The sequence below is a fragment of the Sus scrofa genome, chromosome 7, assembly GCF_054392235.1.
Source record: "Sus scrofa isolate SSC_HxYL_T2T_F1_AM1 chromosome 7, Sscrofa_HxYL_maternal_Yorkshire_Landrace_v2.0, whole genome shotgun sequence".
Taxonomy (NCBI): domain Eukaryota; kingdom Metazoa; phylum Chordata; class Mammalia; order Artiodactyla; family Suidae; genus Sus; species Sus scrofa.
In genome coordinates, this window is record NC_139389.1 from 99480185 (window position 1) to 99508073 (window position 27889).

A 27889-nucleotide genomic window follows, 5' to 3' on the forward strand; every position below is an offset into this window, starting at 1 on the left:
GAACAAGTCAACTCATATAGTGTAATCATTAGCCTACTTTATTTCTGTCCTCTGTTGTCCCTTTAAATGTATTCTGTGGGGCTAGTTCTTCATTTGCCATTAACTGCAATTTAGGGCAAGGTTATGCTTTTCCTGATCACTTTCAGTTTAATGCAAAACCTATAACATTACCTTCACTCAAAGACACCTTTACAATGACAGATCAAGAAATTATAAAGTAAAAACAACCAAATAGAAATATTAGATATGACACAAATAATAGTTGACATGAACAACACAATAGACAAGATAAATAGGATGGGTAAAGCTGAGAACAAATTGAGTGAGTTGGAAGATCAGACTAAGAAGGTGGCAAGAAAGGCAGTATTAGAGGTGTGTGTGTGTGTTGAGAGAGAGAGAAAGAGAAAGATTTGGCTAACACAACTGTGGGGTTTGGCAAGTCCAAAATCATCAGAGCAGGCTGGCAGACCAGAAACCCAAGGAAGAGTTCATATTGTAGTTCAGGTCTGAGGGCAATCTGGAAGTAGAATTCCTCCTCTTTGGGGGAACTCAGTCGTTTCTCTTAAGACCTTCAATTGATTGGATGAGGTTCACTCACACTATGGAAAAGTAATCTTTACTCAAAGTCTTCTTGTTATTTTAATCGCATCTAACGTGCAACATCTAGACTGATGTTTGGCCAAGTCTGGGCACCACAGCTTGGGCAAGTTGACACATAAAATTAATCATTATGCAAAGAAATAAAGGATAGAATTAGAATTGCCAACCTTCTATTAAGAGACACAGAAGAAGAGGATGCAACTAAAGAAGTGAAGTAAGTCAAAAAGAGAGACAAATACCGTATGATATCACTTATATGTGGAATCTGAAATACGGCACAAAGGAATCTATCTACAGAACAAAAACAGACTCACAGACATAAAGAACAGGCTTGTGGTTGCCAAGAGGGAGGGGAGAGGGAGTGGAAGTTTGGGGTTAGCAGATGCAAACTATTACATTTAGAATGGATAAACAATGAGGTCCTACTATTTAGCATAGGGAACTATATCCAATCTCCTGGGATACACCATGGTGGAAGGTAATATAAGAAAAAGAATGTATATATATGTATGAATGGGTCACTTTGCTGTACAGCAGAAACTGGCACAACATTGTAAGTCAACTATACTTTAATAAAAACTAAAATAAAAGTCATTTGCTGTTAAAAAATATTCACAGAAGAAGAAAGTAGAAAAAGAAAGAAATCAAAAGAAAATAAACAGGGGGAAACGCTGAAATAAATAATGATAAAATAACAGATGAAAGTCTTATATTAAAAAGTTCATGGAGGCCCTTAAAAAACAAAGCAAAAAATTTTGAAAAATTTTTAAAAAAGTTCATGTAGTTCTCTTGCGGCTCAGCGGCTTAAGGATGCAGTGTTGTCACTGCAGTGGCTCGTAGTGGACTATACTGGGTCGTAGCCATGGTGTGGGTTCAATCCCTGGCCCAGGAACCTGCACATGCTATGGGTACATGCAGAAAAAAAAAGTTCATGAAGTACCAAATAAGAAAGATAAGGAAAAACAATACATCTAAGCACATTATAGTGAAATTTAAGAACATTGAAGCAAGTAAGAAAATTTTAAAGGCTTCCTGAGAGAAGAACAAATCACCTACAAAGAAATAAGAATCACATTGATATTAGACTTTTCAATAGTAGCAAAGAATGCAAGGAGATATTTTTAAAGAATTTAATGAAGGAACTTTGAATCTAGAGGTTTATATCCAGCCAAATTATCATTCAAATATGAGGGCATAATAAAAGGGTTATCAAGCACATGTTGTGTCAGAAAGTTTGCCACATGAAGATCCATTTTTTAAAATATTCTCTTGGAGAAATACTCCAATAAAGAGAAAATTTCAGGAGTAGGTTTCAAGAGACATGCAACTAAAAGTGATCAAACACCTTAGTCAAATTCAGTGGATGTCAAAACAAAATTAGGACCAAGTAAAATAAAACGAAAAATATATCAAGCAACTGCTAACCAAAAGAAAATTGCATTAGTAACCATAATTCCTAAAAACAGAAAAGTTAGGGCAATATTTTATAGAGGACAAAAAAAGGGAATGTTTTCTATTGCTTAAAAGAACGGGAGAGCAAAATCATTTTAAGTGCATTTGCTCCAGTGATCTGCAGAGCAAAAACTGATAGAACAGCATGACAAATGGATGAATCAAAAATTGTGCTCGAAGAATTTAACATATCTTTTCCAGAATCAAGAAAACAAAAGTAATCAGAGGTACAGACAATCTGAACCGTATGAATAATACACTTGAGCATTAGCCATCTATAGACCTTTATACCCAACAGAGAACACGTTCTTTACAAGCACACAAGGGACAGTTACCAAAATAGACCAAGTGTTGGCCATGTAGGAAGCCTCCGTAAATCCCCAGGGATCACATCATACTTCTACCATGTTGTAATAAAATATAAACTCTTTAAAAATCCTATACATTTGGGAACTTAAAAATGTATTACTGTATTTAAAAGAAAAGATAAGGAAAACAGTGTATGTTAACATTTGTGGAACAAAGCTAAAGCAGTTCTTGACAGAAAAATTATTATTATTATTATTTTTTTTTTTATGGCCACACCTGCGGCATGTGGAAATTCCCAGGCTAGGGGTCGAGCCACAGCCACTGTAGAAGCAACGCCAAGTAGTTATGTTGTAAGCCACACAGGAAGTCCTTGACAGAAAAATGATTAAATGAGCGCATGTACTAGGATACTTGAAAGGTTAACCATAAACCAGTTGCTCTTATTCTTCCTCCTCCTATTCTTTTCCTTTCCTTCCTTTTCCCTTCTAAATGATTCAGTCCTAAAGCCATAGGCATCTGCAGAGGATGAGAAGGGAAATGGTGAGGCTCAGAGCAGACCTACAGACCCCAAGCAGGGTGATAAAAGAAGAGGGCTGCCCTGCAGATGGACTCAGAGCCTGACCACAGGTGAGGGCCCATGTGGAGAGGTGACCTGTCATGGAGTGTTACAACCTGAATAGGTCAAGTAAGATGTATTTATCATTCTGGAAATCAAGAACAAGTCTGGAACCCAAATAAGAAGATGGATAAAGGAAACAAACAGGTAGGGACTAAAAAGCCAAAAGGTGGAGAACATTAAGTAAATGTGAAACATTAATAATTAGAAAAACATAAATTAGCAATCACTTTCTTCTTGATGGAAGGGCAAAAATTAGGAAGCTGTTAATATCAAGAAATGACAAGAATGTTGAGATTCAAGAACCCTTCTGTACCTCTGGTGGGACTACTTATTGTTCTGTGAGAGCTGTCTGGCAATACTTAGCCAAATGAAGTGTATGTATACCCTATAAGCCACCGATTCCAATCCTAAGTACCCCTAAGCAATTTTCTCTCAGGTCCATAAAGGGGGCTTGTAGAAGGATGCCAATAGTAATGCCGTTTGTGGTGGATACTCACCACTGGAGGAGTGGACAGGCCAAAGGAGGAGGGAAGGAAGGAAGGAAGAAGGAAAGAAAAAGGCAGATATGCACTCTGTAGAATTCCATGCAGCAGATGGAAGCAATGCACTAAATGAACAAATAGCAATGTTAAGTGGATCTTAAAAATACAATGCTGAGTAACAAAATGAGACTCTTTTAAAACATAAAACCACTTATGCAAACTTAAAATACATGCACAAAAATCACATTTAAAGGAACATAAACAAAAATATACACATTAAACATATTAGATTGGCTTCCTTTGGGGGAGGGAATATACAAAGGCCTAAGAAGGAATAAAGAAATAAGAAAGGGACTTTCTGTGGCCCAAATGAATGTGTTATGAACCATGGAGTTTGATTAACTCAACCTTCTGTATCTGAGGTCTAATTTTGAGAAGCAGGAAGACAAGGGAATCTAAGTGATCAAAAGAATAAAAAAATAAAAAGATACTCAACCTTACTGGCAGTTAGGTAAGTGTAAAAACTATTGTAGCATTTTGACCTCACACAACACACACTCTATGAACAAATGACAGCATCCAATGCTGGCTAGGATATGAAGAGAAAACAGACACATATATTGTTATCTGGAAAGTAAACTCCAGCCTTTTGGAAGGTAGTATTCTGGCAATGGCTACTAAAATTTAAAATACTCATACACTGTGATCCTATATTTCCACAGTTAGGACTCAATCTTTCCAAACCAGTGTGGAAAGAAATATATATAAACATTCTTACTGCAGCATTATTTGTAGTGCAACAAAAACTGGAAATAAGAGAAGAACTATCAATAGTCCATTAATTGGGAATTGGTTGAATAAATAATTTATATACACACTATGGGAGACTGTGCAGCTATTAAAGAAGTGAGTTAAATTTATATCTTGGAGTTCCCATTGTGGTGCAGCAGAAACAAATCCAACTAGGAACCATGAGGTTGTAGGTTCATCCCTGGCCTTGCCTAGTGGGTCAGGGATCCGGTGTTGCTGTGAGCCGTAGCATAGGGTGCAGACTTGACTTTGATCTGGTATTGCTGTGGCTATGGCGGAGGCCAGTGACTACAGATCCAGTTGGACCCCTAGCCTGGGAACATCCATATGCCGCAGGTGTGGCCCTAAAAAGACAAAAAGACAGAAAAAAAAAAATCTATATCTTTTGACCTAAGGAAAGACTGTGAGGTACTTACTTCTTACCAAGTAAGAAGAATATTTTAACTAGTACAGTCCCAGTTTTGTAAAAATACCACCACCTATATATGTACTCATGTAGTTCCATAGTAGTTGTAGAAGTTACAGATACTTTGGTTACTGAGGTGAAATAGGCAGAAAGAGGGTTGGAGAAGATTATCATTGTTTTCTTCAACCCTTTTAACATAGTTTATATTCTTAAAATTTTATGTAGTATTTAAAAATTTGCATGGAATGAATCATCACCAATTACATACTCAAGAGCAGAAGTAGAAGTTGGATTATTCTTTGGACTCTGCAGTGTACATTGTTAACACCACTGCACCAAGTTCTGGAAGTTTTAAAAAACTGAGTGATAGGAGTTCCCGCTGTGATGCTACAGGATCAGTGGTATCTCTGGAGTGCTGACAGGTGCTGTGCCCAGCATGGCACAGTGGGTTAGCGATCCAGCATTGCCACAGCTGTGGCGTAGGTCATAAGTGCAGCTTGGACCTGATCCCTGGCTCAGGAACTCCATATGCTGTGGGAAAGGCAAAAAAGGCAAAAACAAAACAAAACAAAACAAAAACTGGGTGATCAAAATATATTGGATCAATGGAATGAATGGAATGAGAGGCTGAATGAGAGGCTAAATGATTGAGTAGTGAGTGAGTGAGTTTACTCATTGAGATATAGCAATTATAGAGATAGTATAACACAGGTATGGGTATGACAAGCAATTCTGTGAAAAAGCAGTGAAACAGAATAAAAATCTCCTGCAAATAAACTGTATCACATCCTACCTATTCCCATCCCACCTATTCCCATCCCACTTTTAGGACTACCTTTTCCTTATAGATGCAGAGAAGCAGAAAATAAAAGGAAATCACTTATAAGGTAATTATTGATGAATAACAGCAACAAACCCTTCCAAATATGCATCATATCTAGCTGACAGAATACATCTAAAATTCCACCTTGGAAGAGTCATGAAAGAGTTTGATTTCTTTTTCCTCTAATCCTCTTGTAAAAGTACATTAAGAAATACTAAAAAAAAATGCCTTTACAATACATATCAAATATGTACAGTAGAGAAATAGATATGGATAGGGAGAGGATTTTTGATAAAATCACAAGGTTTAAAAGTTTGTTGCAAATTTTCCTGCCTTTCCTAATATTAAGGAAAGTACAGGGTGTTCCCTGGTGGCCTAGTGGTTAAGGGTCATTTGCCACTGTTAAGGCTTGGGTCATTGCTATGGCACATGTTTGATCCCTGGCCTGGGAACTCCCACATGCCATAGGTGTGGCAAAAGAAAAGTACGAATAGCATTAAGAGCTTTGAATATTAGTTAATATAATAAAATAGTATCATTTTCATTGTCAAAGAAATACTTTATACTTAAGGAAATTCTTACTTTGTTCATGTCCAAGTCTAACCTTCCTTGAAAAAGCTCATTAATAGCAATTTTTCCTTCCAGACGTTTCAAGGGTCTTTTATGTTCCTTATACTTTTCATCAGCTTCAGGTAATTTTCCAGCAGTTTCCTCACAGTGATGATACAGCTTCTCCAGTCGCTTAGTAAGCATCTGAATTTCCTGCTGGAGGCCTTCAGTTCTCTGCAGGGAAAAAAAAAAAATAGATACAGCATCCTGATGGTCCATGATTTCTATTTCATCTAAAAAATCCATGCAAGTTCTACTTATATTGACATTGCAACATTAAGCTACTAAGGAGATGAATGGAGAAGACTTTTAAGATTTGACAAGTACACCCTGTCTTAAAAAAAACAGAAAGAAACAGAAAGATTTGACATTTCATAGGGTACTGAGAAATAAAATTGTATGATGAGTTTTAAGAGAGCAGAGTGTAACAAAATTGGAACTATACAACAGACTGCTGTGTTGTAGGCCTTACTAACACATTGAATTTAAGCAATACCTATCTTCATTTGAATTTTCAGGTAAAGAGTCATGAAATTTTACTAAAATTATTTGGATATAACAAGGAGACATATTCACTTAAACTTGCTGGTTCAATCTTTTGATAGACTTGACCAGTAAGTTCAGCAAAAATGATGGATTTGACAATTTATTTTATTGCACTGACTGAATTGACCAGTGTTTAGTGGAAACATCCTTACCATGCCACTATTTTTAAACTAGCATTCATTGAGCTTACACTGAATGATACTAAGCATTTATCATGTATTAATATGCCCCCCACCCCACCACCACTCTACCCCTTTCCCCGCCAAAATTTACAAATGAAACTGAGGCTTAGAGAGGATAAGTAACCTGCCCAAGTGCACACAGCTGGCAATGGCCGAGCTGGGATCCATACTGGGCCTCTCTGCTCTTAACAAACACGCTGTGCAAACTCTACTGTGATAAGAACATCCTCTTCTCCTTTATCACTGCAGTAATCAAAATAAAATCAGAGCCACAGAGTTTACCAAATCAGCTAACATCAAAATCCACATCTTAGGAGTTCCCCCTGTGGTCAATGGATTAAGAGTCCAACTGCAATGGCTTGGGTTGCTGCAGAGGCTCAGATTCCATCCCCAGCCAGCTGCAGTGGGTTAAAGGATCCCGTGTTGCCACAGGTATGGCTCAGATCTCAGCTGTGTCTCAGATTCAATCCCTGGCCCAGGAACTTCTATATGCTGCAGGTGCAGCCATTAAAAAAAACAAAAACAAAAACAACAACAACAACAACAACAAAACCCACATCTTAAAACAAATTTGAAAGACTAATTCATCTGTCAATACACTTACAGACATCCAAAATGGCTCATTTGCACCAGGTTCCTGAATGCTCTCTGCCATAGCTTCCTCCATGGCTGGTATGGGTTCAACACTGTTGCTGGTAAGAGCAGACAACTGACTGAGAAATTTCTGATAGTGGGATCGTGCAGTTTTAGTTTCCCAGCTGAATGAATATGGAAGTCCGTCTAACTCAGGTACTTCTTTCTCCTTATGGATCAAATCTTGTTGACATTTATCCCAAATTTTCTGCCCATCTTTTGCTCCTTCAGAGTGAAAAATGGTGTCTTTCTCAAAGTTCTTGGCCAGGATAGCTTCATCCTTATCCTAAATATGCCAACACATGTGTTAAACTTCCCATGTGGAATTTAATATTGAGATATCTACTTCCCTTCTTGTGAAATGTGTGTATGGTCATAATATAAAACTTAAGGAGAAAAAGCTCTCAGTAGAAAGAGGGAGTTATAGAGAAATCAGAGACACAAGGGCATACTCAAAAACATCAAGAGGTGTTTTTGTGTGTGTGTGTGTCTTTTTTTTTTTTTTTTTTTTTTGTCTTTTTGCCATTTCTTGGGACGATCCCACGGCATATAGAGGTTCCCAGGCTAGGGGTCTAATCAGAGCTGTAGCCGCCGGCCTATGCCAGAGCCACAGCAACATTGGATCTGAGCCATGTCTGTGACCTACACCACAACTCAGGGCAACGCCAGATCCTTAACCCACTGAGCAAGGCCAGGGATCGAACCCGCAACCCCTTGGTTCCTAGTCGGATTCGTTAACCACTGAGCCAGGACGGCAACTCCATGAGGTATTAAAATGATGTTATGGAGAAGCTATTTTGAGAAAATAGGAAATTTGGCTTAGAGAAGCAGCTAACCAAACCACACCAGGTTATGGGGGAACTCTTTATAGAAAATTTTGAGCTAATAAATGTAGAAGGAATGGTACAACTGCAGTTTGCTTCTCCTAAAAAAATAATTGATTCAGGCAAGGATCACCAATGAATGCTAAGGCAATAAAGTAAAAAATTGGCAGGGAAATGAATATTTTCATGAAGACTTAATTATGATTATAGAACATCATTAAATACTAACAGCTTTGATAATGTAAAAGCAAGTCCCATTTCTTTTCCCCAACCTTCCCCTCGTAAGCAGAGGGGAAAAAAAAAAAAAAAAAAAAAAGACAATGCTTCCATTGTAAACAGGAAGAAAAAAAAAAAAAAGATAAGCTTGTACTTCTCTCCTCCCCACCCTGACCTCAGGGGGAAGATTCTGCCGTTATAAATTCTTGTCTTTCCACCCAGTTGCCACCTTCAATTCTGAAAGCTGAATAAACAAGTTTAGTTTCTGGGCTTTATGTTCTGTGAAACTGGGAAATAGAGGGGGAGCTACAGTTGTTGAAATAATGATGGGCTTATCTCCCTAAAATCCTAGAAAAAAAAAAAGAAACAGGATGAAAGAGCACTGGAAGAAAAGGTCAAAGCTATGGACCCTGGTATAGGAGAGTTTTTCAGAGATGTGACAGATAAATCAAAGAAGTGAAAAAAATGGAACGTGTTACTGTGAATTACTTGAAAGAAGTGATTAAAAATTGGAATTACTTTACTCTCAAAGTAGTTGCTGAATGTTTTAACGTGGAACCCCTCACATCAATTGGATCATGATGGAGCTTGTTTTACATTCAGAATACATAATAAATAGTAATAGTCCATGGATTTCAAAACAAACCTTTACTGCTTCCTTGATAATATTCTGTCTCCCATTCTCCTCCAACACTCTTCCATAAAACTTCTACGCATCCTGTGAATTGCCATCTACTAAGGCCCAGGCTCACCTCTTCCTTCCAAACCCTCAGGGCATAATTCTAGATTTCAATGTCTAGTGTACATGATCCACCAATTTAGTTCTGTGGCTCCTATGCTTCAGTTTCAATGACTTTCACTCACACTCCTCTTCAACCCTGACACCCAGATCCCAAAACTCAGATTCTGTCAGCAGCAGGAGCTAACCCATACCAGAATTTAAAACTACAATATTTCACTCTTTAACCACCACCGCCTCCCAGCTCTCTCACAGCTCTATTCTCTCTAACCTTTTCTTTAATATCACAGAGACTTTCAGATACTCCTTGCACTTTCTCTCCATATCTTAGAAATTCTTCCAGTCAACCAATCTACACTGCTTCCTTTCATCCTTCATAAGAAGACCAACAACCATTCAACATTTGCCAATTATCTCCTGGAGTAACACAAGATGATACAAATCCTGTTTCTTTAAAAATCAGTCAAAATTTATTCTCACCTTCATCATGAAACTATCCAAGGAATCTTCTTGACCTTTCATACTCATATAAGGGGTGAATCTGTTAGACCCTGCTAACTTTTTCTCCAAAAGGTCTGCTTTTAGCTCTGCTTTTTTTCTTTCAACCAGATGTTCTCTGTATAAGATGTCAGGAGGTGACAATATCATGAAACCAAGTCAATATTCAAAACACAATTAAAATAATAAAAAGAAACATCCTCCCTTAATATATATCAAATATGTGTATGTATTTCTTATTAAAACAGCTGTGTAGTTACCCAACAATTTCCAGGGAGAGTTGAGAAATGGTAGAGAAACAGGAAGAATAATAATCCAGGGTTAAGCCCTATAATAGTTATCTTGGGGGAAGTCAATTTTGAAACCATCCTTTTCAAGAGAAAACTTGAATATGAATATCTGTCTGCCACAATGGTAATATTGTGATGATCAGGAGGTTCCATATGGGTAAAAGTACAGTGGAGCCTCCATATTTGCAGGTTCCACATCCACAGAGTAAGCCAACATGAATTGAAAATATTCAAAAAGGGAGTTCCCTGGTGGTCTAGCAGTTAAGATTCAGTGCTTTCACCGCTGTGGTCTGGGTTCAGTCTCTGATCTGGGAATTGAGATCCCCCATCAAGCCGCTACGTACCACAGCCAAAAAAAAAAAAAAAAAAATTAAAATAGTTTTTTCCATAAAGTTCCAAAAACCAAAACTTAAATTTATATAGCATTTACATAATATTAGGTATTATAAGTAATCTAGAGATGATTTAAAGTACACAGGAGGACATGCATAGGTTATATAAAAATACCATGCCATTTTATATAAAGAGCTCAGCATCCACAGATTTTGGTATCCCCAGGGGTCTTTGAACCATCCCCTGTGAACTCTGAGGGACAAGGGATGAGGGATAACTATATTTCTATTTTTAGTAACACCTGAATGGGCTTTTCAAATGAATCCTTGAATGAGATTTCACAAAGGGTAAAGGAATTAGAAATAATGGTACAGCAATAGGGAATAGCATATGTAAAAATCTATTTTATTATCAAATAGAAAAACATCTAATTATTTGGTTCTTGTTTTGACAGGTATCGGTAATATTTTCTACCAGAGGCTAGTTTAGAGTTTCAGTCAATCTTTCATGTTTTTATATTCTCTTCTAAGATTTGCATTCTATAGAATTAGTAAATTTGAGTCAGGTCAAAGAAATTATCTGAATTATCTAAAGAGAAATTTTTAATTCAAAAAAATTGTATTAGAGACATGAAAGATATTCAAAAGGTTTAACACCTACAATTATAGTCTCAGAATGAAAGTAGACAGAATGGGAAAGAAACAATATTTTTAAAAATAAATCCCAAGAATTTTCAAAACTGGATGAAAGATAGCAGTTCTCAAATCCTAAGCAGGATAGATTCAAAGAAAGCCACACCAAGACATATCATCAACAAATTGCTACCAATTAAAAGCCAGAAAAGGGAGTTCCTGTTGTGGCTCAGTGGAAACAAAACCGATTAGAATCCATGAGAATGTGGTTTCAATCCCTGGCCTCATTCAGTGGGTTAAGGATCTGGCATTGCCACGAGCTGTTGTGTAAGTCTCAGACACGGCTCAGATCCTGAGTTGCTGTTGCTGTGGTGGAGGTGGGCAACTGTAGCTCCAATTTGACCCCCAGCCTGGGAACTTTCATATACAGTGGGTACAGGCCTAAAAAATGAAAACAAAAACAAAAACAAAAAAGAGAGAAAAAGCATCCATTACCTTCAAAGGTATAGCTGTAGCTATAAGACTAATGACTCACTTTTCAAACAGAAATTAGTGAGGCCAGAAGATAACTGAAGGTCAGGCGATGGAACATGTTGGAGGATAATGTGAGAAAAAGAATATATGTAGGGGTGTGTGTGGGGGGGGGGGCTCAGTTTGCTATACAGGAGAAACTTACAGAATACTGTAAATCAACTATTATTGAAAAAATAAAAATCATAAAATAAAAAAAATAATTGAAGAAAGAAGATAACTGAAGGATACCTTAGAGTGCTGAAAGAAAAAAATACTGACAACATAGAATTCCATCTTCAGTAAAAATGCCTTTTTAGAAGGAAAAATGGGAAAAGTTCATTGCCAGAAGAATTACATTATATTGCAGGAACATTAGAGGCAATTAAGGAAAATGATCTGTGGTGGTTCCACAGAACTATAGGAAGGAATGAAAAGTTCCAGAAGGGGTGAGTATGTGGGTAAATAGAAATTAATGTCTATGTAAATAGACAAAAAACAAGGACCTACTGTATAGCATAGGGAACTATATTCAATAGCTTGATGACCTATAATGGAAAAGAATCTGAAAAAAAATATATGTAACTGACATATTAGTACTCTTATCTTAGATTTCCCTAGATTTTCATACCTAAGATTAACAACTGACAAATGTGCAGACATTTATGGAAGCATGATAACTCCTGTAATGTTTATAACAGAATATAGTTGAAAACAACCTAAATGTCCATAAATATGTTAGTTAAATAAATTGTGATAAATCCATATAATTTTAAAAAAACTTTGCATTTCTGTACACTAAATGAACTATCAGATACAGAAATTAAAGAAACAATTCATTTACCACTGTATCAAAAAGAATAAAATACTTAGGAATAAACCTATCTGTATTCTAAAAACTACAAAACACTGATGAAAGAAATTGAAGATGACACAAACAGATGGAAAGATATACCATATTCTTGGATTGGAAGAATCAATATTGTTAAAATGGCCATACTACCCAAGCAATCTACAGATTCAATGTAATCTCTATCAAATTAGCAATGGCATTTTTTCAGAGCTAAAAGAAATAATTTTAAAATTTGTATGGAACACAAAAGAATAGCCAAAACAACCTTGAGTAAGAAAAATGGAGCTGGAGGAGTCATGCTCCCAAATTTCAGACTATACTACAAAGCTATAGTAATCAAAATAGCACGGTACTGGCACAAAAACAGACATACAGACCAATGGAACAGGATAGAAAGCCTAGAAATAAGCCCATGCACTTATGGCCAATTAATCTATAAAAAAAGGAGTAAAGATTACACAATGGAGAAAAGACAGACTCTTCAATAAGTGGTGCTGGGAAAACTGGACAGCTACATGTAAAAGAATGAAATTAGAAAATCCTCTAACATTACATTAAAAAATGAACCCAAAATGGATTGAAGACCCAAATGTAAGACTGGATACTATAAAATTCCTAGAGAAAAACTTAAGCAGAACACTCTTAGACATAAATCAAAGCAAAATTTTTTGGATCCATCTCCTATAGTAATAGAAATAAAAGAAAAATATAAGCAAATTGGACCTAATCAAATTTAAAAGCTTTTGCACAGTAAATGAAACCATGGAATGGGAGAAAATATGTGCAGATGATGCAACTGACAAGGGCTTAATTTCCAAAATATACACAGTTCCTATAACTAAACATCAAAAAAGCAAACAACCCAACCAGAAAATGGGCAGAAGACCTAAACAGACATTCCTCCAAAGAAGACATAGAGATAGCCAAAAAGCCCATGAAAAGATGCTCAATATCACTAATTATTAGAGAAATGCAAGTCAAAACTACAATGAGGTATCACCTCACACCTGTCAGAATGGCCACCATCAGAAAGTCTACCAGTAATAAATACCAGAGAGAGTGCAGAGAAAAGGGAACCCCCCCTACACTTTTGGTGGGAATGTAAATTGGTACCACCACTATGGAGAAGACTATGGATGGATGGTCCTTAAAAAACTAAAAACAGAGTTTCCACATGATCTACCAATCCCATTCATGGGCATGTATCTGGAAAAGATGAAAACTTTAATTCAAAAGGATACATGCACCCCAACATTCACTGCAACACCGTTTACAATACCCAGGACATGGACAACTAAAATGTCCATCAACGGATGAATGGATGGAGTTCCCATCGTGGCACAGCGGAAACAAATCCAACTAGGAACCATGAGCTTGCAGGTTTGATCCCTGGCCTTGCTCAATGGGTTAAGGATGTGGCATTGCCATGAGCTGTGGTGTAGGTTGCAGACGTGGCTTGGCTCCTGAGTTGCTGTGGCTGTGGTATAGGCCAGCAACAACAGCTCCAATTCAACCCCTAGCCTGGGACCCTCCATATGTCGCAGGTGCAGCCCTAAAAAAGGACAAAAGCAAAAAAAAAAAAACAAAAAAAAAAACCCCAAAAAAAGATGTATGGATAAAGAATATGTGGTATATATCACAGCCATAAAAAATAATGCCATTTACAGCAACATGGATGGACCTAGAGATTATCATATTAAGTCAAGTAAGTCAGAAAGAGAAAGGCAAATATCGTAGTACTTATCACTTATATATGGAATATTAAAAAATGATACAAATAGAAAGTTCCCTGTGGTACAGTGGGTTAAGAATCCAGCACTGTGGCAGCTGTGGTGCAGGCCACAGCTGCGACACAGGTTTGATCCCTGGCCCGGGAACTTCCATATGGCATGAGTATGGCCAAAAAAAATTATAGAAATACAATTATTTTGAAAATATAAATAGACTCACAGACATAGAAAACAAACTTATGGAGAGTTCCCGTTGCGGCACAGCAGAGACTAATCCGACTAGTATCCATGAGGATGCAGGTTCGATCCCTGGCCTCACTCAGTGGGTCAGAGATCTGGCATTGCCATGAGCTGTGGTGTAGGTCACAGATGCGGCTCAGATCCCCCATTGCTGTGGCCGTCTTGTAGGCTGGCAGCTGCAGCTCTGATTTGGCCCCTAGCCTGGGAACTTCCATATGCTATGGGTGTGGCCCTAAAAAACCAAAAAAAGAAAAAAACTTATGGTTACTAAAGAGGAAAGAGGGAATTAATTACACATCTGGGATTAACCAAAACACACTACTAAATGTAAATAGACAAACAACAACATACTATATAACATAGGGAGCTATAATTTAATAGCTTGATGACCTACAATGGAAAAGAATCTGAAAAAGATTATATGTAACTGACTCACTTTGCTGTACACATGAAACTCTCACACCATGCACAAAAATAAACTCAAAATGGCTGAAAGACTTAAATATAAGACAGGACACCATCAAACTCCTAGAAGAAAACATAGGCAAAACACTCTCTGACATCAACATTGTGAATATTTTCTCAGGTCAGTCTCCCAAAGCAATAGAAATTAGAGCAAAAATAAACCCATGGGACCTCATCAAACTGAAAAGCTTTTGCACAGCAAAGGAAACCAAAAAGAAAACAAAAAGACAACTTACAGAATGGGAGAGAATAGTGTCAAATGATGCAACCGACAAGGGCTTAATCTCTAGAATATATAAACAACTTGTACAACTCAACAGCAAAAAAGCCAATCAACCAATGGAAAAATGGGCAAAAGACCTGAATAGACATTTCTCCAAAGAAGATATACAGATGGCCAGCAAACACATGAAAAAATGCTCAACATCGCTGATTATAAGAGAAATGCAAATCAAAACTACCATGAGATACCACCTCACACCAGTCAGAATGGCCATCATTAATACATCCACAAATAACAAGTGCTGGAGGGGCTGTGGAGAAAAGGGAACCCTCCTGCACTGTTGGTGGGAATGTAAGCTGGTACAACCACTATGGAGAACAGTATGGAGATACCTTAGAAATCTATACATAGAACTTCCATATGACCCCGCAATCCCACTCTTGGGCATATATCCGGACAAAACTCTACTTAAAAGAGACACATGCACCTGCATGTTCATTGCAGCACTCTTCATAATAGCCAGGACATGGAAACAACCCAAATGTCCATCCACAGATGATTGGATTCGGAAGAGGTGGTATATATACACAATGGAATACTACTCAGCCATAAAAAAGAATGACATAATGCCATCTGCAGCAACATGGATGGAACTAGAGAATCTCATACTGAGTGAAATGAGTCAGAAAGACAAAGACAAATACCATATGATATCACTTATAACTGGAATCTAATATCCAGCACAAATGAACATCTCCACAGAAAAGAAAATCATGGACTTGGAAAATAGACTTGTGGCTGCCTGATGGGAGAGGGAGGGAGTGGGAGGGATCAGGATCTTGGGGTTATCAGACACAACTTAGAATAGGTTTACAAGGAGATCCTGCTGAGTAGCATCAAGAACTATATTTAGATACTCATATTGCAACAGAACAAAGGGTGGGGGAAAAATGTATTCATGTAAGGATAACTTGATCCCCTTGCTGTACAGTGGGGAAAAATAATAAAAAAAAAAAGAAGCTAACAAAACATTACAAATCAACTATACTTCAAAAAATAAATAGGAAAGAAGGAAGGAAGAAAAGAAGGGAGGAAGGAAAGACATAAAAAAGGAAGGAAAGAAATCTCTTTGAAGATAACATGAGAAAATCTTAAGGAATACACACACACACACACACACACAACTATAGGAGCTAATAAACATGTTCACTAAGGTTAACAGGACACAATGTCAATATACAAAGATCAGTTACATGTCTACTCCCTGAAAATGAACAATCCAAAAATAAAATTAAGGAAACAGTTCTTTTTCCAATGCATAAAAAGGAGCAAAATATCTAGAAATAAATTTACCAAAATAAATGTAAAACATTTGCTAAAAACTGCAAAATATAGTTAAAAGAAATTAAAGATTTAAATAAATGAAGAGATGCCCCGTATTCATGGATGGTAGACAATTAGGACAGCATTACTCCTCAAATTGATCTACAAATTAAACAGAATGTCTATTAAAATCTCAGTTGCCTTTTTTATAAAAATAAACAAACCAATCTTAAAATTAATACAGAAAAGGGACCCAGAGTAGCCAAAACAATCTTGAGGGGAAAAAAAGAAAAAGTTAGAGGATTCACACTTCAAAACTTACTACAAGCTATGTAGTTACAGGACAGTGTGGTATTGGCATTAGAATAGATATATAGACTAATAGAATTGAATTGAAAATACAGAACTAACCCATACATTTATGGTCAATTGATTTTTTTTTTTTGCAAGGTTGTCAAGAAAACAACCTTCTCTCAATGGGAGAAAGAATAATCTTTTCAACAAGTGGTGCTGGGACAGCAAATGGATCTCCACATGAAAAAGAATGAATTCAGAGTCCTAACTCACACTACGTATAAAAATTGGTCAAAATGGATCAAAGACAAAAGAATGATAAACTTCATCCAAACTAAAAAAATTTTGTGCTTCAGGAGCTCCTGTTATGGCTCAGTGCAAACAAATCTGACTAGCATCCATGAGGATATAGGTTCAATCCCAGGCCTTGCTCAGTGGGTTAAGGATCTGGCATGGCCGTGGCTGTGGTGTAGGCCAGCAGCTACAGCTCAGATTTGATCCCTAGCCTGGGAACTTCAGTATGCCACATGTGCAACCTTAAAAAGACAAAAAAAAAAAAAAATTGGGCTTCAAAGGACACTGTAAGAAACAAATAACCCAATTCAAAAATGGGCAAGGAATCTGAAGATATTTTTAAAAAGATATACAAATGGCCAATAGTCACATGAAAAGATGCTCAACAGCTTTAGTCTTATGGAAATACAATTTAAAATTGCAATGAGGAGTTCCCACTGTTGCTCACAGGAAAAGAATCCAACCAGAAACCACGAGGTTGCAGGTTCGATCCCTGGTCTTGCTTAGTGGGTTAAGGATCCAGTGTTGCCATGAACTGTGGTATAGGTTGCAGACATGGCTAGAATCTGGCATTGCTGTGGCTCTGGTGTAGACTGGCAGCTGTAGCTCCAATTCAACCCCTCACTGGGTAATTTAAAAGTAAATAAACAAATAATAAATAAATAAATTTTAAAATAAATAAATAAATTACTCACTGAGTAATTTAAAAATAAATATCTAAAAGAATATTTAGAAAAGAGTGTTGATAGCAGCTTATTCACAAAATTCCCTGCAAAGGAAATAACCCAATGCTCATCAACTGATGAATGGATATACAAAATGTGGTATATCCTTATGATGGAATATTATTCAGCCATAAAAATAATGAACTAGTGATTCATACTCAACATTGATGAATCTCGAAAACACTGTACTAAGTGAAAGAAGTCAGACGCAGATGCTGTATGTTACATGACTACATTCATGTGAAATGTCCAGAAAAAGCACAGTGAAAGAAAGTAGATTGGTGGTTGTCAGAGACCGCAGAGACTAGAAGGGAAGCAACTCCTAAGGGACATGGAGTTTCTTTAGGGGGTGATGAAAATGTTCTTGAATTAGAGAGTGGTGATGATTGAATATACTAAAAATACTGAATTGTATACTTGTAAAAGGATGAATTCTAATGGAATGGAATTATATCTCAACTAAGATATTTTCAAAAAATATAATTTTGAGGGATTTCCCTTCTTGGCTCAGTAGTTAATGAACCCAACTAGGGTCCATGAGCATGTGGGTTCAATCCCTGGCCTCACTCAGTGGGTTAAGGATCCAGCATTGTGGTGAGCTATGGTATAGGTTGCAGAATTGGCTCGGATCTGATGTTGCTGTGGCTGTGGTGTAGGCTGGCAGCTGTAGCTCCGATTTGACCCCTAGCCTGGAAACTTCCACATGCTGTGGTGCAGCCCTAAAAAGCAAAAAAGGAAAATATATATATATATATTAATTAGTATAAGTACACAAAATAAGTATAATTTTGAGTTGGGTATGCGAAATTGTTAGATTTAAATTCTGTAATCAATCAGGAATTCAGAGTTCATATACTACTTATAAACTTATGACAAACAACATATTTGAAAACGAAATAGAAAATTCCCTACCTGAGAAGGTTTTCTAGTTCTGTAATTCTTTCAGTTAGATCCCAGTTGCCTCTTTCAAGACTCTGAATATTGGTGTTTTTCAAAGATTTAATTCTGGTTAGTGAAGCAATAAGTTCCTCTAGGTTCTTGATATCATCTTTCAGGGACATTATCTGGAATGACTGTTGCACATTATTTTCTTTGTAACTTTCTAACTCACTCTTCATTTCTTGCAATGAAGTTTCTTTTATGAAAAGTTTGTTTTGAAGATTTCTTAGCTAATGAGAAATGAAAAGTGTTATTTTAAAATCACTTATAATTTTGCTTTTAGAAAATTCATGATTTTAAATCGTGACCATTTAAATTATAAATGATTACACAATACAATGAAGAATTTTGAATCTCCTAACAGCAGATTCCAATGTTAAATATGTTTTAAAAAATCTTATCAAATTGACACATAGGATTTGGAATAAGTGTTTTATTTTCATCAACCTTAAAGTTGTTTAAATCTTGATAGAAAAGTAAATTATACAAGTACTGAATTCTATAGTTTCTAGCAGAAAAGAAATATTTGACGCTTTGGACATAGTATTTTGTTTCATGTTAGGTCATAAAAGGGAGTGTGGTCACCGGTCTCTTTTCTAAAGTACAGCCTATATTTATACCACTTGGTTGGTTCCTGGCCTTGTTTGTGCTGATCAGAGAAATGGATGGAGGGGAGAATCAGGAGAAAGAGCTAGGCTTAAATTGACTATATGTATTTTAAGGCAAATAAAGAAGAGATCATAAAGCTATAAAGAGAAGAGTGATGGCTTGTGAGAGGAGAAGGAACATGAGAGAGCCACCAGAGGCTGCCCTTAGGGGAAGGGAACAAAAAGGATTGGAGAGGCAAGGGGCACAGCTGCTATGAGGTGAGTTATTTATCTTTGGGTAGCATGTAAAAAGCCTCTTCTCTTCTCTTCAATCTGATAAGCAAGGAATGTTCACTAGATGAAGAATATTGAGGCATTGCTAACAGGTCATCTAACTTTTAATCGAATTTGCTCAAATTTCTTTCTTTCTTTTTTTGGAGGTTCCCAGGCTAGGGGTAGAATCGGAGCTACAGCAGCCAGCCTACACCACGGCCACAGCAACATCAGAACCCAGCTGCTTTTTTGAACTACACCACAGCTCACGGCAACGCTGGATCCTTAACCCACGGGGCGAAGCCAGAGATTGAACCTGCAACCTCATGGTTCCTAGTCGGATTCGTTTCTGCTGCGCCATGACGGGAACTCCTGCTCAAATTTCTTAATGGGCAGTGTATAAATCTGATAAAACAGTAAGGGGTAAGAGGGGAAGCCAAATTTCATTCAGCATTGCAAAAGATCGTTATCTTTATAACCAGAAAAAAGGTCAGGAATACTTTATTATTGAAAAAAATGCATTAATTAGAAATGCTCTAATTCCCAGCAGCAAGATTGAGCATATTAAACTAAATTTCTAGACTAGTATGTACATAAATATGTCTTTTAAAAGTCTGTGAAATTAAAAAAAATAAAATAAAATAAAATAAATGGAGTTCCCGTCGTGGCGCAGTGGTTAACAAATCTGACTAGGAACCATGAGGTTGCGGGTTCGGTCCCTGCCCTTGCTCAGTGGGTTAACGATCCGGCGTTGCCCTGAGCTGTGGTGTAGGTTGCAGACGCGGCTGGGATCCCGCGTTGCTGTGGCTCTGGCGTAGGCCGGTGGCTACAGCTCCGATTCAACCCCTAGCCTGGGAACCTCCATATGCCGGGGGAGCGGCCCAAGAAATAGCAACAACAACAAAAAGACAAAAGACAAAAAAAAAAAAAAGTCTGTGAAATTTAAACAATGAAATAAACTGTATATGTTCTCAAAATATACCTTTATGTAATTTTAAATTATGCTGCTATTAAAAAAAAAACACATCTCAGTAAAGCCAGAAATTTTATAGAGAAGGAAAATATGGAAGAATAGAGACCTCAAAATCTGGAGGAACAAAACAGCCTGTGGCCAAAAATCAGTTAAATTTTCTTACCCACCTTACATTCTTGTTGTAGGAAATAAAAATAACATATACCAAGGGCCTAGCATAGTGTCTGGCACATATTAGAATATAAGTATACACTAAATTATAAACATATACTAAATTGCCATTTTGCTCCCTTGGAACTTGAAATTAAGTCATCCAAAAATGCACTCCATTGAACTTTACTAATTAGCTGCACAAGCGACTAAACTACCTGAAATGGAGCAGGGTGGTAGAGGCACCAACAAGGTCTTGCAGATGAAGTGAAAGATTTGAGCTCAAGCTAAAACCCATTTCTCTTCTTCATTACCCAACTACATCGATAGTAAGAACCCTCTGGGCTCATTCTTTATCCACTAGAGTTCGATTTTCATATCATTCCATCTCTCATCCGTTATGCCTCACCATGGAAATTCTTCTCTCTAAAGTCGCCAATGATCTCATGTTAGATTCAACAATTCTTTTTCATGGTCGTCATATTCCACATATCACTGAAGCCGGTGACACCCAGTTCTTTTGCTAGAGACAGTCACTGGCACTTGGTATCCTATTTGTGATGTCTTCTTGTTCCACAGAAGTAGGAAAAAGACCCGTTATTTTTCCCAACTCCCTTGTAGAGGCTGGGGTTCTCTAGGCCAATGGTACTCAAACTTAAGCATGCTTCAGAATCACCTGGAGGACTTCTTTAAAAACAGACTCCTAGGCCCACTCCCAGAGTTTCTAGTTTGGCCTGGAATCTGAGAATTTGTATTTTTGCCAGCTTTCTGGGTGATGTTAATGCTGCTTGTCTGGAGATCCACTTTGAGAGCCACACTATATGTAAACAGAGCTGCACCAGAAAGAGATGCATTCCCATGAAATTTAGATTAAAAGAGAAAAGATCATCTTCTCACTGCGATTTCTGCTGTGAGAACATTCCATTACCTGGGTAGCAGCTTTGTGGAAGTCGAAAGCAGTTGTGACTGTGCAATAACGGCTCAATGGCAGTAGCTGCAAGTTCTGGATCCCAAGATCTCATCTACCGTCACGTGTATCTGAACTCATTCATCTAATACTGGTCTCAGTTCTCACACCCAAACTTTCCAATCAATTTGTATATATGTAATTATCTGTGTTAAGTAATTTTCTCTTTGAAATGCTCAGAGCGGTTTCTGTTTTCTGCAGTGATTCCATGACTGATCCTTGGCTTTCATGAAACCAGCGGTCTCTTTTTTCTCTCCCTCTCTGATTTTCTTTCCATTCTTCTATTATGTTTCTTTTCCTTTTCATGGAGGCACTCCTAGTGCAGGTATTCAAGAACAGTGCTAAACTGGACGTGACAAATCCTATGTTGTCTTTTGCTTTGTTTCTCTTTAAATGACCATAAGAGAGGTAAATGTGATCTTTTAAAATATGCATCTCACAGTGTAGAAGCCAGATAGATAAAGCTTCCCAGTGTGAAGTAGAATCTTCAGAACGCAATAAACTCTTCATGATCAGCCCCATAGCCTCCAGGATTGCACCAACTTCATCATTTAGACTGCTTTTTAATTCCATTTCCAGCACATGACCAATTTTCTTTATAAAATATTATTCCATTTCCCCAAAAATATGCATATTAAACCTTCTCTAGTCTTGACCCTTGAGCATATGATTCTCATATGATAATTGCAGCCTTCCTATCCTAGAGGAAATGGAAATGGTAAATGGCATACAGTCTGAAGTTGAGTTTTTAAGATATTCTGGCAAAATTTTGAAGAGAAATCAGTTTTGCAATATAGTGAGGACAGGAATTCTTTAAAAACATTTTTGTTAGCATTTTTATTAAACTAAAACTTCTTAAAATAGAATATAATCACTAGTGAAATAAATTTAGCAAATTCTCCCCAGAGGAAAAAAGTGATTAATTAGTTAAGAGAACTCAGTGTCACTGGTTGATAATGAATTAAATTTTTTTACATTTTGCTAAACTATAGGATAAGATTTTTTCCCTTCTCTTACTTTTCATACAGGTGAAACTTTTACTCCCTGTGCAAAGAGCTATTCTTTTATGGCATTTCTTAAGCATTTTCATGCTTTCATTCATTTGTTAGTTTCTATTATCAAAATATGTGATTTACTTCATTTCTGAGTCTGTGTATTATAAATCAGATCCTGTTTTAAGACCTATTTATTTTATCATAAATTAATTTACTTAAAATAATAGATTAAATATTCTATGGGAGCTCTATTTAGAAAATACTTTTGCAGGGGTTCCTGTTGGGTTCCTGTAACGAACCCAACTAGTATCTGTGAGGATGCTGGTTCAATCCCTGGCCCTACTCAGAGGATTAAGGATCTGGTGTTGCTGTGAGCTGTGGTGTTGGTCACAGATGCAGCTTGGATCCTGAGTTGCTGTGGCTGTGATGTAGGCTGACAGCTGCAGCTCCAATTGGACCCCTAGCCTGAGAACCTCCATATGCTGTGGGTGCAGCCCTAAAAAAAAAGAAAGAAAGAAAACACCTTCTTTTTTGAAAAGAAAGAAAGAAAAACAAGATCAAATGTTCTAAAAGTGACAAGTTTAAAATTCACTTATATTTAAATCTTTCATTATAAAACATGTTAGATCAGAGTATTTTTTGATTCACCCCTTTTTTTAACTCTCCCTCTCAAATCACTTGGTTCATTTTACCTCGCATAGGTCTTTCATACCTACCCCTTCCTCCCCATTATTAATTATTATGAATTGGCCTAATATTACTTTATTTTATTTTAAAAACTTTTAAAATTTATTTAGTTTTGGCCTTCAGCATATGGAAGTTCCTGGGCCAGGGATCAAACCCATGCCACAGATGCAACCCAAGCCACAGAAGTGACAACATCAGATCCTTAACACTTTGAGCCACCAGGGAATTCCTAAGTGGCCTAATTTTAATATTGTTGTGTCTCAGGGAATTGGGAGAGAGATGGGGAATGGCAGTTGGGTGGAGCAGTCAGAATTCACACACATAAGTTCACTGTCTTATATGGGCACAATTCATGGGTCCCTAAAACAATTACAGCAGTAACATCAAAGATAGGTCCCTACAACAAATATAATAATGAAAAAGTCTGAAATCAGCAAAAGTTACCAAAATGTGTCACAGTAACACAAAGTGAGCAAATGTTGTTATAAAATGGTGCTGGAAGACTTGATCAATACAGGGTCTTTATCATGTAAAAAACCTCACAATATCTGCAAGGTGCAATAAAACAAAGCACAAGGTATTCCTGTGTCATAAAAGATAAAGAATCCCAAATTTCTGAATAGTTTGATGTTGGATTTGGACATAATGAACCAGATGTACGTTCAGAACTTAGCTAAATTTAGGAACTCCCCAAACTCAGATATAGCCTGCTGATAAAAATTGTCCACAAAGGACTTATATCTAGACTACATAAAGACCTCTAAATTCTCAAAAACAATCTTAATAAAAAATGAGCAAAAGACTTGAACAGAAACTTTACTGGAAAGGATAAGTGGATGGCAAATAAGCATGTAAAAATATGTTCAATATCACCAGCCATTAGGGATATGCAAATTAAAGCCACAGTGTGACACCACTACACATGTATTTTAGTATATCTAAAATACAAAATATTGATAACACCAAATGCTGGTGAGGATGCAGAGAAACCGGATCACACACACATCACTGGTAGGAAGGTAAAATGGTCCAGCTACTCTGGAAACTAGTTTGGTAGTTTCTTATAAAACCACATATACAAATATTATATGACTCAGCTATTGCATTTCTTGGCACTTATCCTAGAGAAATGAAAATTATGTTCACACAAAAACCTGTATATTGATGTTCATAGCAACTTTATTTGTGATAGCTGAAAAACTGGAAGTGACCCAGATAGTTGTCAACAAATGAATAGTTAAATAAACTGTGACCTATGGAATGGGAGAAAATAGTTTCAAATGATGCAACTGACAAGGCCTTAATGTCTAAAATATACAAACAACTTATACAACTCAACAGAAAAAAAAACCAACAACCCAATCAAAAAATGGGCAAAAGACCTGAATAGACATTTCTCTAAAGAAGATATACAGATGGTCACCAGGCACATGAAAAAATGCTCAATATCACTAATTATTAGAGATATGCAAATCAAAACTACAATGAGGTACTACCTTGCACCAGTCAGAATGGCCATCATTAATAAGTCCACAAATAACAAATGCTGAAGAGGGTATGAAGGGTACCTTCCTGCACTGTTGGTGGGAATGTAAATTGGTACAACCACTATGAAAAACAGTATGGAGGTACCTCAGAAAACTAAATATAAAATGACTATATGACCCCACAATCCCACTCTTGAACATATATCCAATCAAAACTTCCATCGAAAAAGATATATGCACTCCTATGTTCATTCTAGCCAAGACATGGAAATGTCCAATGACAGATGAATAGATTAAGGAGATATGGTATATACACACAATGGAATACTACTCAGCCATAAAAAAGAACAAAATAATGCCATTTGCAGCAACATGGATGGAATGAGAGACTCTCATACTAAATGAAGTAAGTCAGAAAGAGAATGACAAATACCATATGATATCACTTATATCTGGACTCTAATATATGGCACAAATGAACCTATCTACAGAAAAAAGAAACAAATTCATGGACTTGGGGAACAGGCTTGTGGTTGTGGAGGGGGAGGGGAAGGAGTGGGATGGACTGGGAGTTTGGGGTTAGTAGATGCAAACCACTGCATTTGGAGTGGATAAGCAATGAGATCCTAATGTATAGCACAGGGAACTATATTTAGTCACTTGTGATGGAACATGATGGAGGATAATGTAAGAAAAAGAATATATATATGTATATGACTGGATCACTTTGCTATACAGCAGAAATTGACAGAACATTGTAAATCAACTATAGTAGACAAAATAAAAATCTTTAAAAAAACTGTTCCTGTTGTGGCTCAGTGGTTAATGAACCTGACTAGCATCTATGAGGGCATAGGTTTGATCCCTGGCCTTGCTCAGTGATTTAAGGATCCAATGTTGCTGTGAGCTGTGGTGTAGGTCACAGACGTGGCTCAGATCCAGCGCTGCCATGGCTGTGGCATAGGCCAGCGGCTACAGCTCCTCTTGGACCTCTAGCCTGGGCACCTCCATATGCCACGGGTGCAGCCCTAAAAAGACAAAAAAAAAAAAAAAAAAAAAAAAAAACCAACTGTGGTACATACATACCACAATCTCAGCAATAAAAAGGACCGAATTATTGATACATGCAACAACCTGAACAAATCTCCAGGAAATTAGGCTGAGTGCAAAAGCCAATTTCAAAAGGTAACATATACATGATTCTACGTGTATAACATTTAAAAATCAGCTTTAATGGGATATAATTTATAAATTCATCGATTTAATGTATACAGTTGAGTGGTTTTTAGTATATGAATAGAGTTGTGCAGCCATATTGAACTGGTTTATTTTTTACTTTTTAAACTGAGATATAATCCACATACTATAAGTATATAAAAATACATCCAACATCAACAGCCATTCACCCTTTTTAAGTGTACAATTCAGTTTTTAGTATACTTATAGGTCGTACAACCGTTACCATGATCTAATTCCAGAACACTTTAATTTCCCCTAAAGGAACCTATTAATGGTAGTAGTTACTTCCCATTCCCCCCCACCTCCCAGCCCCTGGCAACCACTAATATATTCTCTGTTTCTATGGATTTGCCTATTCTGGACATTTTATATGAGTGGAATCATACAACATGATGCCTCTTGTGACTGGCTTGTTTTCACTTGCATAATGCTTTAAGGTTCATCCATGTTGTAGCATGAATTAGCCTTTTTATGGCTGCATAACATTCTGCTGTATGAATATATCTCATTTTGCTTATCTACTCATCAGTTGATGGATATTTGGGTTGTGTCTATTTATTTGGCTTTATGAATAATGCTACAGTGAACATTCATTTACAAGTTTTTATGTAAATATATGTCTAATTCTCTCATGTATCTACCTAAGAGCGGGGTTGTTGGGTCACGTGGTAACTTTATGTTTAGTTTTTTAGTATATAACACTTTTGAAATGACAACATTTTAGAAATAGAGAAGAGATTAGTGGTTTCCTGGAAATATCATGTGAATATATTTATATAAGAATTAAAGACTTACTGAATAAATGAATTTTCTTTTTTGGCCCCACCCATGGCATATGTGGGTGTCAAATAGAAAGGGGAAGGATCTTTGTGGTGTCAAAACTAATTGTTCAGCAATTTGATTGATTGCTTAGGACTTAATACACACAAACACACATGTGAGTATAAGTAAAACTTGGGAAATCTGAAAAACATTGGTGGATTGTATTGTATCAATGCCATTATTTCAGCTGTTACATTACACTATAGTTTTGTAAAACCTCACAGTTGGGAGAAACTGTGCCAAGTTTACAATGAATCTCTCTGTATTATTTCTTAAAACTGCAAATGAATCTATGATTATCTCAATAAAAATTTCAATTAAAATTAATAATAACTGATGCTATGTATTTTTCTTTAGTCGCAAAATTTATACTGCCTCCATTCACCCCCTCCAGAGCTGGTTGCCTTCACCAGGTTTCTACTGTTTGCCCGATTACTGCATTATTAAGGGAAAAAAAATCTTAACTGCACAACAATCATATTGCCCTTGAAATAGTCTTTACAAAAATCAAACTAAAAATACTAGCAAAATGCATTAAATTTATCTTAAATTTAAGATAGTAGGCCTTTGTTATACTCATTATCAGTAATATTTTTACAAGTTGTTTACCTTTTATTATAACAGTAGCACATCTAGCACTATGCAAAAATTCTGGTTCAATATCATATTTCCTAAACTAGACAAAACAATTACCAACTGAATACTTTAATACTTATCTCTTCTATAGCTAGCTCTTCCTAAATATAGCTCTCTTGCACCTGTTTCTCCATTATTGGACAGAAACACATGATAATTATTTTTGTATGTCCCACAAAGAGATAGTTAATTACAAAAAAAAAATTAAATGCACACAGTGAAGAGAAAGACTGTCTCATCAAGACAATTGTGTTCCTCTAGGACTAAATAATAGGTTATTGAAAAAAGGAAAGATGATTCATGCTGAAGGCATTCTGTTAAAATCACTACACTTTAAAAAATAAAATAAAATAACACAGTTAAACTGTCATTGATTTTTATTAAATTCAGGAAATACCAATACGAGCTATGGAACAGTTTTTAATGTATATAGTACCTAAAATCAAGTAAAAAATGAGACCTTGTAGTTAAATA

The 27889-nt window shown here is 36.6% G+C and overlaps 1 protein-coding gene across 2 annotated transcripts in view; it reads right to left on the minus strand.

The window, feature by feature from the left end:
- The window catches only part of LOC100522152 (uncharacterized), a 51563-nt gene that overhangs the window by 9689 nt on the left and 13985 nt on the right, over positions 1-27889 (minus strand). For both annotated transcript variants that reach the window (XM_084969475.1, XM_084969476.1), the window contains exons 5-8: positions 18573-18829; positions 9731-9866; positions 7443-7757; positions 6084-6284 (exon numbers count right to left, since the gene is read on the minus strand). In XM_084969475.1, coding sequence (XP_084825601.1) covers positions 6084-6284; positions 7443-7757; positions 9731-9866; positions 18573-18829 — 909 coding nt within the window. The remainder of the gene's footprint in view (positions 1-6083; positions 6285-7442; positions 7758-9730; positions 9867-18572; positions 18830-27889) is intronic.